At 41.2% G+C, this 13,721-nt stretch overlaps 1 protein-coding gene across 7 annotated transcripts in view; it reads left to right on the forward strand.

Annotated features, from left to right (window-relative positions):
• RMDN1 (regulator of microtubule dynamics 1) overlaps positions 1-13,721 on the forward strand; it is a 30,738-nt gene that overhangs the window by 1,807 nt on the left and 15,210 nt on the right. For 3 of the 7 annotated variants that reach the window (XM_027973248.2, XM_027973250.2, XM_027973249.2), the window contains exon 2: positions 13,221-13,338. In XM_027973248.2, coding sequence (XP_027829049.1) covers positions 13,221-13,338 — 118 coding nt within the window. Of the gene's footprint in view, positions 1-8,709; positions 8,831-10,854; positions 12,246-13,220; positions 13,339-13,721 lie in introns of those variants that run through there. The other 4 variants (XM_060393974.1, XM_042254517.1, XM_060393975.1 and 1 more) reach the window with 4 other exon arrangements.

Genomic DNA, 13,721 nt, shown 5'->3' on the forward strand with positions numbered 1-13,721 from the left:
TGTTTCCATGCACTTTATGAATTAAGAACGGCTATATCATGTCTTTTTGATAATGGCCATTCTAACAGGTGTGAGGTGAGATTTCATTATGGTCTTAATCTGCTTCCCCCCGGTGATTAGTGATGTTGAATACCTTTTCATGTACCTGTTGGCTGTCTGTAAATCTTTGGAAAAATGTCTCTTCAGATCCTCTGCTCATTTTTTTTTTTAAATGGATGATTTTTTATTTTGTTTTGCTGTTGCATTTTATCAGTTCTTAATATATTTTAGTTACTAACCCCCCATCAGATATATGACTTGCACATATTTTTTTCACTTTCACTAGGTTGCCATTTCATTTTGTTAATTGCTTCCTTTGCTGTGCAGAATTTTTTTTAGTTTGATGAAATCCCACTTACTTTTTTTTGCTTTTGTTGTCTTTGTTTTGGTGTCACATTCAGTCATAGCCAAAATCAGTGTCATGGAGCTTATCTTTATGTTTCTTTCTAGGAGTTTCATGGTTTCAGGTCTTAACATGAAGTCTTTAATTCATTTTGAGCTCATTTCTGTGTATAGAGTAAGGAAGTGGTCCAGTTTCATTCTTTTGCATGTGGTTGTCCATTTTTCCCAACACCATGGAGACTGTCCTTTCCCCATTATATATCCTTGACAGTAATTAACTGGCAACGTAGGCATGGGGTTATTTCCAGGCTCTCAATTCTGTTTCATTGGTCTATGTGTCTATTTTTTATGTGAATACCATACTAGTTTGATCACTAGTTTAGTTTGAAATCAGGAAGCATGATGCCTTCGATTTGCTCTTTTTTTTTCTCTAGATTGTTTTGGCTATTTGGGGTTTTTTGTAATTCATACAAATTTTAGGATTGTTTGCTCTATTTCTGTGAAAAACACCATTGGAATTTTGATAGGGATTTTATTAAACCTGCAGATTGCTTTGGGTGGTATGGGCCTTTTAATGATATTAATTCCTCTAAACTATGAACGTGGAATCTCTTTCCATTACACTCTCTCAAGTTTCTTTCATCAGTCTTATAGTTTTCAGTGTACAGGTCTTTCACCCACTTGGTTAAATTTATTATTCCTAGGTATTATTCTCTTTGCTGTAATCATAAATGGGATTGTTTTCTTAATTTCTCTTTTTGGTAGTTTGTTATTAGTATATAAAAACAGTATATTCTTGTATATTGATTTTGTATGCTACAACTTTACTGAATGTATATGTTATTTCTAATGGTTTTTTGATGGAGTCTTTAGGGTTTTCTGTGTGTACTATTATGTCATCTGCAGATACTGATAGTTTTATTTCTTTTTTTTTTTTCTTTCTTGCCTAATTGTTCTGGCTGAAATTTTCAATACTATACTGAATAAAAGTGGCAAGAGAGGGTATCCTTGTCTTGGTTCTCATGTTAGAGGAAAAACTTCTGACTTAACGATACACTGTAATGTTGACTATGATCTTGTCATTTATGGCTTTTATTATGTTGAAGTACATTCCCTCTGTGCCCACTTTATTCAGAATTTTATATTAAGTAGACACTGTATTTTGTCAAATGCTTTTTCTGCATCTATTGATGATCATACAGTTTTTGGCATTCATTTTGTTAATGTGGTATATCAGATTGATTTGCAGATGTTACCTTTCTTGTATCCTTAAAATAAATCCAACTTGATCTTGGCTTATGATTCTTTTAAGGTATTGTTGAATTTCGTTTCCTAATTTTGTTGAAGATTCTTGCATCTATGTTCATCAGGAATATTGGCTTGTACTTTTTTGTTTTTTAATGTTCTTGTCTGTCTTTGGTATTATGGTAATGCTAGCCTCATAAAAAGAGTTTGGCAGTTTTTCCTTTTCAACTTTTGAAAGAATTTGAGAAGGATTGGTATTCATTCCTTAAATGATAGAATTCACCAGTGAATCCATCTAGTCCTAGGCTGTTTTTTGTTGAGAGGCTTTTGATTACTGACTCAATTGTCTTAAATAGTCTGTTCAAAAAAATTTTTTTTATGACACAGCCTTGACAAGTTGTTTGCTAGTAGGAATTGATCTATTTTTTCTCGATTCAAATTGTCGGTGTGTAATTTTTCATAGTGATCTCTTATGGCACTTTGTACTTCTGTTGTATTGGTGATCATCAGTTTGCAGGGAATAATGCAACTTTTTTTTTTTTTTTTTTTAACTTTTACAATGCTGTTTGTTTCACTTTGTGAGTCTTAGGATTTTGTTAGAGCCCAGAGGGTTGGCCAGGCCTCCTTGAATTCAAGAATTCCAAGACCCACTCCCTTTCTTATCTAAAGTGCTGCCTAACTTACTGTGCTTGCAGGCAAGCATGGAATCGGAGCAGTGTCCAGGCAGGTCAGAAGCAGGTCAGAGGTCTGCTCTGCTGCTTCTGAAGCCAAAAATAAAAAATTCACAAGGTTTTTTTTAAAAAAAATTCCTAACAATCTATTCATCCACTCTCTGTCTTTTGATTGGGGAATTTGGTCTATTTAATTTTAAACTAATTATTGATAGCTATGGCTCAGATGGGCTTCCCACGTGGCTCTAGTGGTAAAGAACCTGCCTGCCAATGCAGGAGATGTTAGAGATATGGGTTCGATCCCTGGGTCAGGAAGATCCTCTGGAGGAGGGCATGGCAACCCACTCCAGTATTCTTGCTTGCAGAATCCTCATTGACCAAGGAGTCTGGCAGGCTGCGGTCCATACGGTCACACAGAGTTGGGCATGACTGAAGTGACTTAGCATTCATACGTGCATGGTTCAGACAGTAAAGAATCTGCCTGCAATGCACGAGACCTGGGTTTGATCTGTGTGTTGGGAGGATCCCCTGGAGAAGGAAATGGTAACCCACTCCAGAATGCTTGCCTGGAGAGTCCCATGGGCCGAATTCCAATAACATGGCTTGCTACAGTCTATGGGATTGTAAAGAATCAGATGTGACTCAGTGACTAACTCTTATTTATTGCCATTTTCTTAATTTTTTTTTAGTTGTTTGTAATTCCTTTGTTTCTTTTTCTTTTGTTGTCTTCCTTTGTGATTTATTTTTTGAAATAGAAGGCTTATATTCCTTTATCTTTCTCTTTGGTGTATCTCCTATAGGTTTTTGCTTTGTGGTTACCATAAAGCTTACGTAAAACATTTTAGAGCTTTAACAGCCTATTTTAAGTTGATAGTAGCTTAGGTTTGAATGGTTTCTAAAGCTGTAAGTTTTGGTGCTCCCTGCTCCCACGTTTTATGTTTTTGGTATCACAATATATTTCTTTTTATCTTTTGTGTTTGTTAACAAATTATTGTACTTACTGTTACTACTTTTGTCTTTTAAATTTCATACTAGCTTTATAAGCAATTAACTCCCCATCTTTATGACATTAGAGTTTCCGAATTTTCGTATATGTGAGATTTATACTTTCATGTGTTTTCTTGTTATTCGTCAGCACTTTTTCATTTCAAATTAAGTCCCTTTAAGGTTTCTTGTGAGACCATTCTAGTGATGATAAACTTCTTTAAGTTTTGCTTGTCTGGAAAACTGAATCTCTGCCTCAATTCTAAAGGGCAACTTTCTAGGTAGAGTGTTCTTATTTGGCAGTTTTTCCCTTCAGCATTTTGAGTATATTCTGTCTGCCTGTCTCCCTTTGGCCTGTAGTTTCTGCTGAAGTACCTGCTGGTAACTCTTGAGGGGCAGGGTGGGGGACTCCCTTGTGTGTAAAAGGTTGCTTTTCTCTTGCTGCTTTTTAGGCCTCCTGCTTGTTGCGTCACTTCCGTTTTCATGTGTCTTGGTGTGGGTCTCTTTGGATTCATCTTTTTTTTTTTTTTTTAATTGCCTGGGTTTCCTGGATCTGGATACTTGTTTTTTTCTCTAGGTAAAAGAAGTTTTCAGCCACTATTTATTCAAATAAGTTTTATGTCCTTCTTCTCCTTCTGGGATACCTATAATACAAAGATTGGTGTGCTTGATGTTGTCCCTTAAGTCCCTTAAGTTATCTTCACTCTTCTGTATTCTTGTTTTCCCCTTTGTGCTTCTCTGATTAGATGAGTTCCATTGCCCTGCCTTTGAGTTCGCTAATACCTTCTTCCAGTCTTCCAGTCTACTGTTGAAACCCTCTGTTGTATTTTTCAGTTTAGTTATTATATTCTTCAGATCTCTGATTTCTGTTTGCTGCTTTCTTACATTTTCTTTTCCTTTGTTGAAATTCTGAAGTTGTTCATCTGTTTTTCCCCTGAGCTCAGTGAGCATCTTTGTGGCTTATTTTGTACACTGTCAGATAAATCCCTGATTTCCATTTCATTAAGGTCTTTTTCTGAGGTCTTATGATTGGAGAGGATTACAGCTGGTCCTTATATATGTGTTTAATTAGCAACCTTCCCCTTAGGCCTAGCTTTGAAGATAAACTAATAGGCCTCTGTCACAGAAAGGAAGTGTGGTCTGTTTTCTCTGTACAGTAGATCCTCTACATATGAGCAAACTCCATTCTGAGAGAACATTCATAAGTCCAGTTTGTTCCTAAGTCCAACAAAGTTTGCCTAGGTATCTAACTAGCACAGTCTTGTACTGTGTTGGCTGTATAGTATTATCCTGTAATAGGTTTATAATACTTTTCACACAAATAATACATTTAAAAAGTCGTTAAAAATAAAACATCTGTAATCTTATAGTATTTTACTTTGAAAAGTACAGTAGTACAGTACCGAAGTGGACATATGGGGGCTGGCATTGAGTGAACAGGCAAGAAGAGCTTCTGACTGGAGGAAGGAGAAAAGGTAGACGATAGTAGAGCTAATAGGAACAGAAAATATTAAGAAGAGGTGGCAAGAACACACAGAAGAACTGTACAAAAAAGCTCTTAATTACACAGATAACCACAGTGGTGTGATCACTCTCCTAGAGCCAAACATCGTGGAGTGTGAAGTCAAGTGGGCCTTAAGAAGCATCGCTGTGAACAAAGCTAGTGAAGGTGGTGGATTTCCAGCTGAGCTATTTCAAATGCTAAAAGATGATGCTTTTAGAATGCTTCACTCAATATGCCAGCAAATTTGGAAAAATCAGCAGTGGCCACGGGACTGGAAAAGGTCAGTTTTCATTCCAGTCCTAAAGAAGGGCAATGCCAAAAAATGTTCAAACTGCTGCATAAATGCACTCATTTCACATGTTAGCAAGGTCATGCTCAAATCCGTCAAGCCAGGCTTCAACAGTATGTGAACCAAGAACTTCCAGATGTGCAGGCTAGATTTAGAAAAGGCAGAGGAATGAGAGATTGAATGGCCAACATTCGTTGGATCATAGAAAAAGCAAGAGAGTTGCAGAAAGACATCTACTTCTGCTTCATTGACTACACTAAAGCCTTTGACTGTGTGGATCACATCAAACTGTGGAAAATTCTTAGAGAGATGGAAATAACAGACCACCTTATCTGCCTCCTGAGAAACTTGTGTGCAGGTCAAGAAGCAACAGTTAGAACCTGACATGGAACAACAGAATGGTTCCAAATTGGGAAAGGAGGTACGTCAAGGCTGTATATTGTCACCCTGCTTATTTAACTCACATTCAGAGTACAACATGGGAAATGCTGGGCTGGATGAAGCACAAGCTGGGATCAAGATTGCTGGGAGAAAATATCAATAACCTCAGCTATGCAGAGAACACTACCATTATGGCAAAGCAAAGAGAAACTAAAGAGCCTCTTGATGGAGGTGAAAGAGGAGAGTGAAAAAGCTGGTTTAAGACTCAACATTAATAAAATGAAGATCATGGCATCTGGTTTGATCACTTCATGGCAAATAGATGGGAAAACAGTGGAAACAGTGACAGACTTTGTTTCCCGGGGCTGCAGAATCCCCGCAGATGGTGACTGTAGCCGTGAAATTAAAAGACACTTGCTTCTCGGAAGAAAAGATGTGACAAACCCAGACAGCGTATGAAAAAGCAGAGACGTTACTTTGCCGACAGAGGTCCATAAAATCTAAGCTATGGTTTTTCCAGTAGTCATGCATGGATGTGAGAGTTGGCCCATAAAGAAGGCTGAGCGCCAAAGAATTAATGCTTTTGAACTGTGGTGTTGGAGAAGACTTTGAAAGTCCCTTGGACTGCAAGGAGTTCAAACCAGTCAATCGTAAAGGAAATTAATTCTGAATATTCATTGGAAGGAGTGCTGCTGAAGCTCCAATACTTTGACCGCCTATGCAAAGAGCTGACTCATTAGAAAAGACCCCGATGCAGAAAAGATTGAAGGCAGGAGAAGGGGACGACAGAGGACGAGATGTTTGGATGCCATCACTGACTCAGTGGACATGAACTTGAGCATGCTCTGGGAGATGGTGGAGGACAGGAAAGCCTGGTGTGCTGCGGTCCTTGGGTTTGCGACTGAGTGACTGAACAGCCCACGTAGAGCTGAAGGGTCATCAGCAGAGGGGATGGAGGGCAAATTGCAATATGACTCACACCTGATGTTGATGTTGCTGTTCTGGTTCCTTGCTGGATTCTATTCTACCCACCCTCTTGATAAAACGATCCAGTGCTGTCTGAGTAGTAGGTCTTTTTCTTCTTATCATAGATGACACAATAGCACTGGACTGCATTCTGATGGCTCTTGCAACCTTTGTGTACCATTCTGCACTCAGGTCCGGTGCCTCAGAAACTAACAGTGCCTCCTCAAATAAAGAAAATGCCCTTGCCGTTTCCTGCACCATGAATCTCTTTGGTTCTTTAGTTACTTCTTTCACTTGTCTCTCTTCATCCTTTCTTTGGGCCTCCAGTTCCATCAGATCATCATTAGTAAGCTCCTCACGTTGCACAGCCATGAGTTCAGTTAAGAAGTCCTTTTTGCAGATCTAGTTCCAGCTTCTTGCTGAGGGTCACTAAGTTGCTGAAGACCTCTTTGGACTCCTCATCCACTTTCTCAAATCCAAGAAAATTGTGAACAAACTGAGAAAATTGTGAACAGACTGTGTGCTTGTTTCAAGCCTCATTCATGGTGATGGCCATAACCTCACACCAAGCAAAGTCAATGTTTTTTAATGCCTTGTAAATGTTACAGTCCTTCCAAGATTGTTACAAGGTTGTTCCTGATTCGATAAAGTATGACATGAATAATATTTCTTGAAAGTCACTCTTAACATGAGTTAGATGAGCAATGAAGTATTTCGTGGCAGATGCAGTACATGGAATGAAAGTCGTCCATGAATAGGGTGTGGCATTGAGCATTGTTGAGCGGCAAAACCTTGTGGAATGGGGCGTCCTTTTCCAAGCAGTATTTCTCTACCTCCAGGATAGAGTGGTGGAAAAACAAGTCCTGGAACATGGCCTGTGTAACCCAAGTTTTGGGGTTACTGTTCCACGCAACAGGAGGAGAGCCCTTGGCTATGTTTTCTGTGGCTCTTGGGCTCTCTGAATGATAAACTAAGGAAGGCTTCAGCTTCATGTCGCCTAAACATTGCCACTGCACAACAGAGTTAGCCTGTCCTTTGTTGCTATATATAGACTTCCCTGGTGGCTCAGACGGTAAAGTGTCCACCTACAATGCGCAAGACCTGGGTTCAAGACCTGGGTTCAATCCCTGGGTCGGGAAGATCCTCTGGAGAAGGAAATGGCAACTCACTCCAGTACTCTTGCCTGGAAAGTCCCACAGATGGAAGAGCCTGGTAGGCTACAGTCCATGGGGTGCCAAAGAGTCAGACACGACTGAGCAACTTCACCTTACCTTTGATGCTGTATAGCCTGACATCATTTTTTCTCCATACTGATATAACTTCAGTCTAGCATCCTCTCAAGTACAGGCTTGTCTCATTCTCGTTAAAAACCTGCTTGAGTAAATACGTACCTTCATCAATAATTTCTCAGAGCATTTCAGGAAATTCCTGGGCAGCTACTCTATCTGCACTCACTGCCTCACCACTTAATTTTACGTTGTGAAATTTGGCTCTAGCCTTGAACTGATGAAACCAGCCATGGCTGGCATTAAGAGATGCGTCCTCTGATTCTTCGCTGTGTTTCTGCTTCAAGTCTTCATAAAGGGTTTTAGCTTTCTCTTGCATCAGTGTTAAGCTTAGTGGGACTCAAGGCTGATGCTGATCCTGCATCCACAAACCAAGCAGTTTCTCCGTCTTCCCCATCACACTCTGCGCTTCTTTGGTGTTACTGTTGACATCATCAACAGCAGACCTCGTGTGTTCTGTGATCTTGTTCTTGTTCTTTAGAATCCTGCTGCTGCTTTAAAATCGTGTGGAATGATTCATGTTTTAAGAACAAGCAATGTCTCCTATCTTTTCGGCTTGCTCCCCTCTCAATTATTTTCACCTTTGTTTCTGTCGTTACTGTTTCTTAGCAGTACCAGCTACTTGACTGCCACTTTTACACTTGCTTCCCAGCATCCTGGGCCTGAAATAAAGATACTGTACTACTGTGCTCTGTATAGTACTCGACAGTAAAGTGCACAAAAGCACAGCCACTTACAGAGGATGCATGCAGGTGACAGTGTACACTAGACACGTGAACTAACCTAGGTGATTAGGAGGAGCGTGCACGTTCACGTCTTTGAAAGTTTGCTCCTTGAAGGTTCACATATAGATGACTTAACTGTGCTGTGCCCTGGGGGTTAGGGAGGCTAGCCATTGTAGAACTGTTTTTCTGTTTGTTACAGGTCTGTGAAACTCATGAACGTAAGCCTCATTGGCCATCAGAGTCAAGAGAACCAGGAGTGTCCCCTGGTGGGAGCTGCATAGACTGGAGCACCAAGTGAAAGTGTCAGTCGCTCAGTCGGCCCGACTCTCTGTGACCCCAGGGACTGCAGCCCGCCAGACTCATCTGTGCATGGGGATTCTCCAGGCAGGAACACTGCAGTGGGTTGTCATTGCCTTCTCCAGGGGACCGTCCTGACCCAGGGATCGAACTTGGGTCCCCTGCATTGCAGGCAGATCCTTTACTGTCTGAGCCACCAGTGAAAGTGAAGTCGCTTAGTCGTGTCCAGCTCTTTGCGAACCCATGCATTGTAGCCTACCAGGCTCCTCTGTCCATGGGATTTTCCAGGCAAGAGTAGTGGAGTGGATGGCCATTGCCTTCTCCAGGGGATCTTTCTGACCCAGGGATTGAACCTGGGTCTCTCACATTGCAGGCAGACGCTTTCCGTCTGAGCCTCCAGGGAGGCCCTTTCAGTATGCACAGGGTCTTGGAGGAGATACTGGTTACCTGCAGCTTGGCCAAGGGAGAGTGTGGTGACATGCCCGGCCCCTGAGTTCTCTGAAGTGGTTACTCTAGGCCCCTAGACACGTGTTAAATTAGATGCCTGCTCCTCAGGCTGAAGTTTTAATGTAAGCCGATACGACTCTACCACAGAAGGGCTGCCTGCCTCTGTGCTGGACTCGGGGGTAGGTGAGCTTGAGTGAGCCCTTAGGAGCCGTTTCTCAGTGCGCTGAGTCTTCTGCGTGTCCTAGACCCGCGCTCCATTGCCTTTCTAAGCCAGGTACTTTGAGCGCTCACTTCTCAGGTATAGGTCTTTTCAGTTGGGGTGCCCAGTGTGGGGTTCAAGCCCTTCACTCCTCAGAGAGAAGGTCAGGGTTGTGAGTTGCCTCCCTCCTCACCAAAACTGTGGTTTGTGGGAAAATTTTGTCTCAGTCTTTCCTACCTGTTTTGAAGTGGGTTTTTCTTCCTTTGCCTGATAGGAAGGAGTCACTCAGCTAGTTTGGGCATTTCTTTCAGAGGAAGAAACCTTTCCTTTCTTTACTAACTGTAGCGATAGGTCTAGTGTGTCTGTGTGGGAGGTGTGTTCAGCATCCTCCTAGGTTGCCATCTTGAACTAGGACCCAGTGGGGACCATTTTCAAAGCTGCTTACCACAACTAAATTCTGAAAACCTTGTAGACATGTTAAGTATTTATTTTATTCTAAAGGTTATAGGGAACTCTGAAAGACGTTTAAACAGAGAATTCATAAGCTCAGATTTGAATTAAAAAATAACTGTCCAGTGTCAAGAGTAGGTAGGCTAGCATGGATGCTGAAAACTAAATAAAAGATCCCCTCTGGAGGATGAGTATGCTGTGGTGGTTTGGACTTTAGTGGTAGCCTTGGAATTGGAAATAAGTGGATGCCGTAAAAGGATGTCAATGATGTGAACTCTGTGTACCTGAAAGACAGCTTTGATGAGGGAGTTCAAAGGAAGAAGTCAAGGATGATTCTCCGGGTTCTGTCTCCTCCAGTAGTGTGGATGGTGGTGCTGTTTCCTGGGACAGGACCAAAGGGTACAATTTCAGTCCAGCGTTTAAGAGGAGGAGGAGGAGCTGGCCGTAAGTTTGAAAAAAGCAGGAGATGAAGGTGAAACATTGTTTCCATCTAGTGATGGGTCTGGAGTTTTTAATTCCTTCTGGCTTGAAAACAGTATAAGCAACAATGAAGAAAAGACATGTCTAAGAGATAGCTGGCTTCTTTTGTTCAACGTTTTTTTCAACACATATTTTTCAGAATTCATTGTATGAAAGACATTGTGTTGAGTAATGCCTAATGTTCAAGGTGAAATGGCAAATTCTAGCTCAGATAGTCTCGCAAGTTCTTAGCATCTCAGAGGTGTCACAAAGTTCTGATTCTTTCAGTTGACTATTTGAGTTCTAGAAACATGATTTTTGTTTACTTTCCCGGAAGTGAGCAGAGAGCTCTTTCACCTTAACCGAACTGATGTCAAAGTTCCACTGGTCAGCTGTCATGTCATTAAGGTAGAATAAGGAATAGAAATGCCAGCTGCCCAACAGTGTTTTTTCTCCCCTCTAAGAAAGCCAGGATTGTCGTTTACTGAGCATCGTATCAGCAGGGGCGCCAGACACCCTACATATATGGTTTCCTCAAGCTGTACTAATCGGTGCAGTCTTTTCTTCTAGGTGATACACCTGCCAGAACAGTAGTTGAACCTGAGGGCTTACTGGAAATGTTAGTATTTCGCCTCTCCTCCCTGTACTTCAGCAGGCACACGCCCACCCCATCTGCTGTGGTCCCGGAGCCTCTTGCTTCTCTTTGGTAACTGTGAGTAAACTCAGAACATTCAATGAAAGAATGTGACTGTGTCAAATTCGGTTTTACTGCTTTGCTGTTGGTTTGTTTGGAATCCAGTTGTATTTGGTATCTTGAATATTCAAGCTTAAGAAAGTAAATAAAGCACTCAGCAAACTGTAGTATGTTGAATTCCTCATTCTTACCCCAGATACTTGTGAGAAGCTAAAACATGGTTCGGCTTTGGGCTGTGAGGAAGTTTTGTTTGTTTTTTCAACTTGAGAAACTGTAAGCATGGAGTTGCCATTTCCCAAGAAGGGGAAAGCGAGGCTGGTGCTCGAGGCGCCTGCTAGGCTGTATGTGGCTGTAAACGTTTGGGCAGGTGCATGTATGATTCTGAAGTTAGGAGGAGACCTCTCGGCTTTATTAAATTGGCATGTTTTTGGCATGTTGATGGCATTTAAAGCCATAAACCAAAATGATGTGAATAGAGGAGCGAAGCTCCGGGATTTAGCACAGGACACACCTGGGGCAGTGAGGTTTTGGAGATGAGGAACCAGCAAAAGAGAAGGGGCACCTGTTGAACAGGAGTGAATTCAGGAGAGTAGTGTTCTTAGAGCCAAGCGGAGAGTGTCTCAAGGGTGAGAGAACACAGCAAGTACTGAAGAAAAGGGAGCTGGATGAATCAGACATGAGGGGGCCATCCCTGGGGGTCCAGGGGTTAGGGATCCGCCTTCCGGTGCCGAGGACATGGGTTCGATCCCTGGTTGGGGACTGAGATCCCACATACTGAAGGGCAGCTGAGCCTGTGAGCCACAACTCGAGAGAAGACTGGCACCGCAGCAGAAGGTGCCACGTGCTGCAGCTCAGACCCAGCGCAGCCGAGGAGAGTTTAGGAAAGAAACACGTGAGGAAACTTGGGGTTGATAGATGTGCTCGTTATCTTGATTGTGGGGTGGTCTTACAGGTTTACATGTATCCTTCACATATGATGCATGTTACACAGACGCAGTTTTATATCACTTATTTCTCAATAAGTGAAGTCGCTCAGTCATGTCTGACTCTTTGCGACCCCATGGACTGTCCATGGGATTTTCTGGGCAAGCATACTGGAGTCGGTTGTCGTTTCCTTCTCCAGGAGATCTTCCTGACTCAGGGACTGAACCCGGGTCTCCCACTACAATGCTTTACTGTCTGAGCCACCAGGGAAGTCCAATTTCTCAATAAAGCAACATTTTAAAAGGAAGGAGTGAACAGCTGTCAAATGCTTCTGATAGATCAAGTAAGATGAGAATTTTCTAGGAAATAGCATCCTTGCTTGCCTTAACTAGAATACTAGTCAGTGGAGTTGTGGGCATAGAAGTGTGATTTGTGTGACTTCAAGAGAGAATGGGAAGAGAGGAAATAGAGACAGAGCTCCAGACAACTTTTTAAAAGAGTTTTGCTGAAAAGAGAATTTGAAAAATGAGATTGCAGGGAGATGTGAAGTCAAAAGGAAGCTTTTTGTTTTGTTTTTAAGAAGCGAACAGTTACAGCTGACAAAGCTAGGATAGCTTGTTTCTATATAAATGGTAATAAATTGACAACAAGGAAAAAATAGATGCTATGTGAAAGGAAAAGTGTCATGGGAAAAGAGAAGAATTTCTGTAGTGATATCCATATATTCCTTTGCCGTTAGTCTTGAGAATTCTGCCCATAATTATGACAGTGAATTTCTAAATCTGTTTGGATATGCTTTTTATTTTATTCATTGTTTATTTTAAAAGTTTATGGGTCACTTTTGAAGGTAGCTTTATTTAAAGCCATGTATGGTATTTATATATAATTGCCGTGTTTAATATTCTTCATCTTGTCTATTCTTAAGGTTGATACTGATTATATACTGGTGTCTCTTATTTTGTTTCATGAAATTATAATATCCATGCTTCTTCAAATAGAATGTAGATCTTCCGATCTAGCATTTACCTGGATAACTGAGATTGTTACATCAAGCTACCATCGTTAGCTGCTAAGAATCTTTCCTTAACATGATATACTCTCTCTATAAAGAAGCTATGTAAAATAGTTTTACAGAAGAATTTGACAAAGTAAAAATTTTGTCAAAGTGAAATTATTTTTGTCAAAGTAAATTTTGCACTTCTAATACTCTTAGGATTGATTGCTTTGAGGGTGGAAAAAAATTGATGTAATCTTTGCTTGTGGTAGCAGTTTGTTCAAATTTTCTTTTTCACAACCCTGATCATAATTCTTTCCATAGGTGATGGGAAACTCAGGAACTTTCAAAAGAAGTCTATTATTTTCTGCCCTGTCTTATTTGGGTTTTGAAACTTATCAAGTCATTTCCCAGGCTGTTTTGGTTCATGCTGCAGCCAAAGGTAAGCCTAAGCTAAACATCGGGAACACTTAAGAGTTATTTGTATTTGTTATATTTTGTTAATAACTTACTATGTTTGAATGTCAGTCTGATATATATATATATATATTCCCTGGTGGCTCAGATGAAGAATCCTGCAATGCAGGAGACCCAGGTTCTATCCCTGAGTTGGGAAGAGCCCCTGGAGAAGAGAATGGGAACCCACTCCAGTATTCTTGCCTGGAGAATTCCATGGATACAGGAGCTGGCGGGCTACAGTCCATGGCCTTGCAGAGTTGGACACAACTTAGCAACAGTTTCACTTTTCACTTTCATATGTGTGTGTGTGTGTGTGTGTGTTTGTGTGTGTGTGTGTGGGGGGGGTGTATCTATGTACACAGTAGA

The sequence above is a fragment of the Ovis aries genome, chromosome 9 (assembly GCF_016772045.2).
Source record: "Ovis aries strain OAR_USU_Benz2616 breed Rambouillet chromosome 9, ARS-UI_Ramb_v3.0, whole genome shotgun sequence".
Taxonomy (NCBI): Eukaryota; Metazoa; Chordata; class Mammalia; order Artiodactyla; family Bovidae; genus Ovis; species Ovis aries.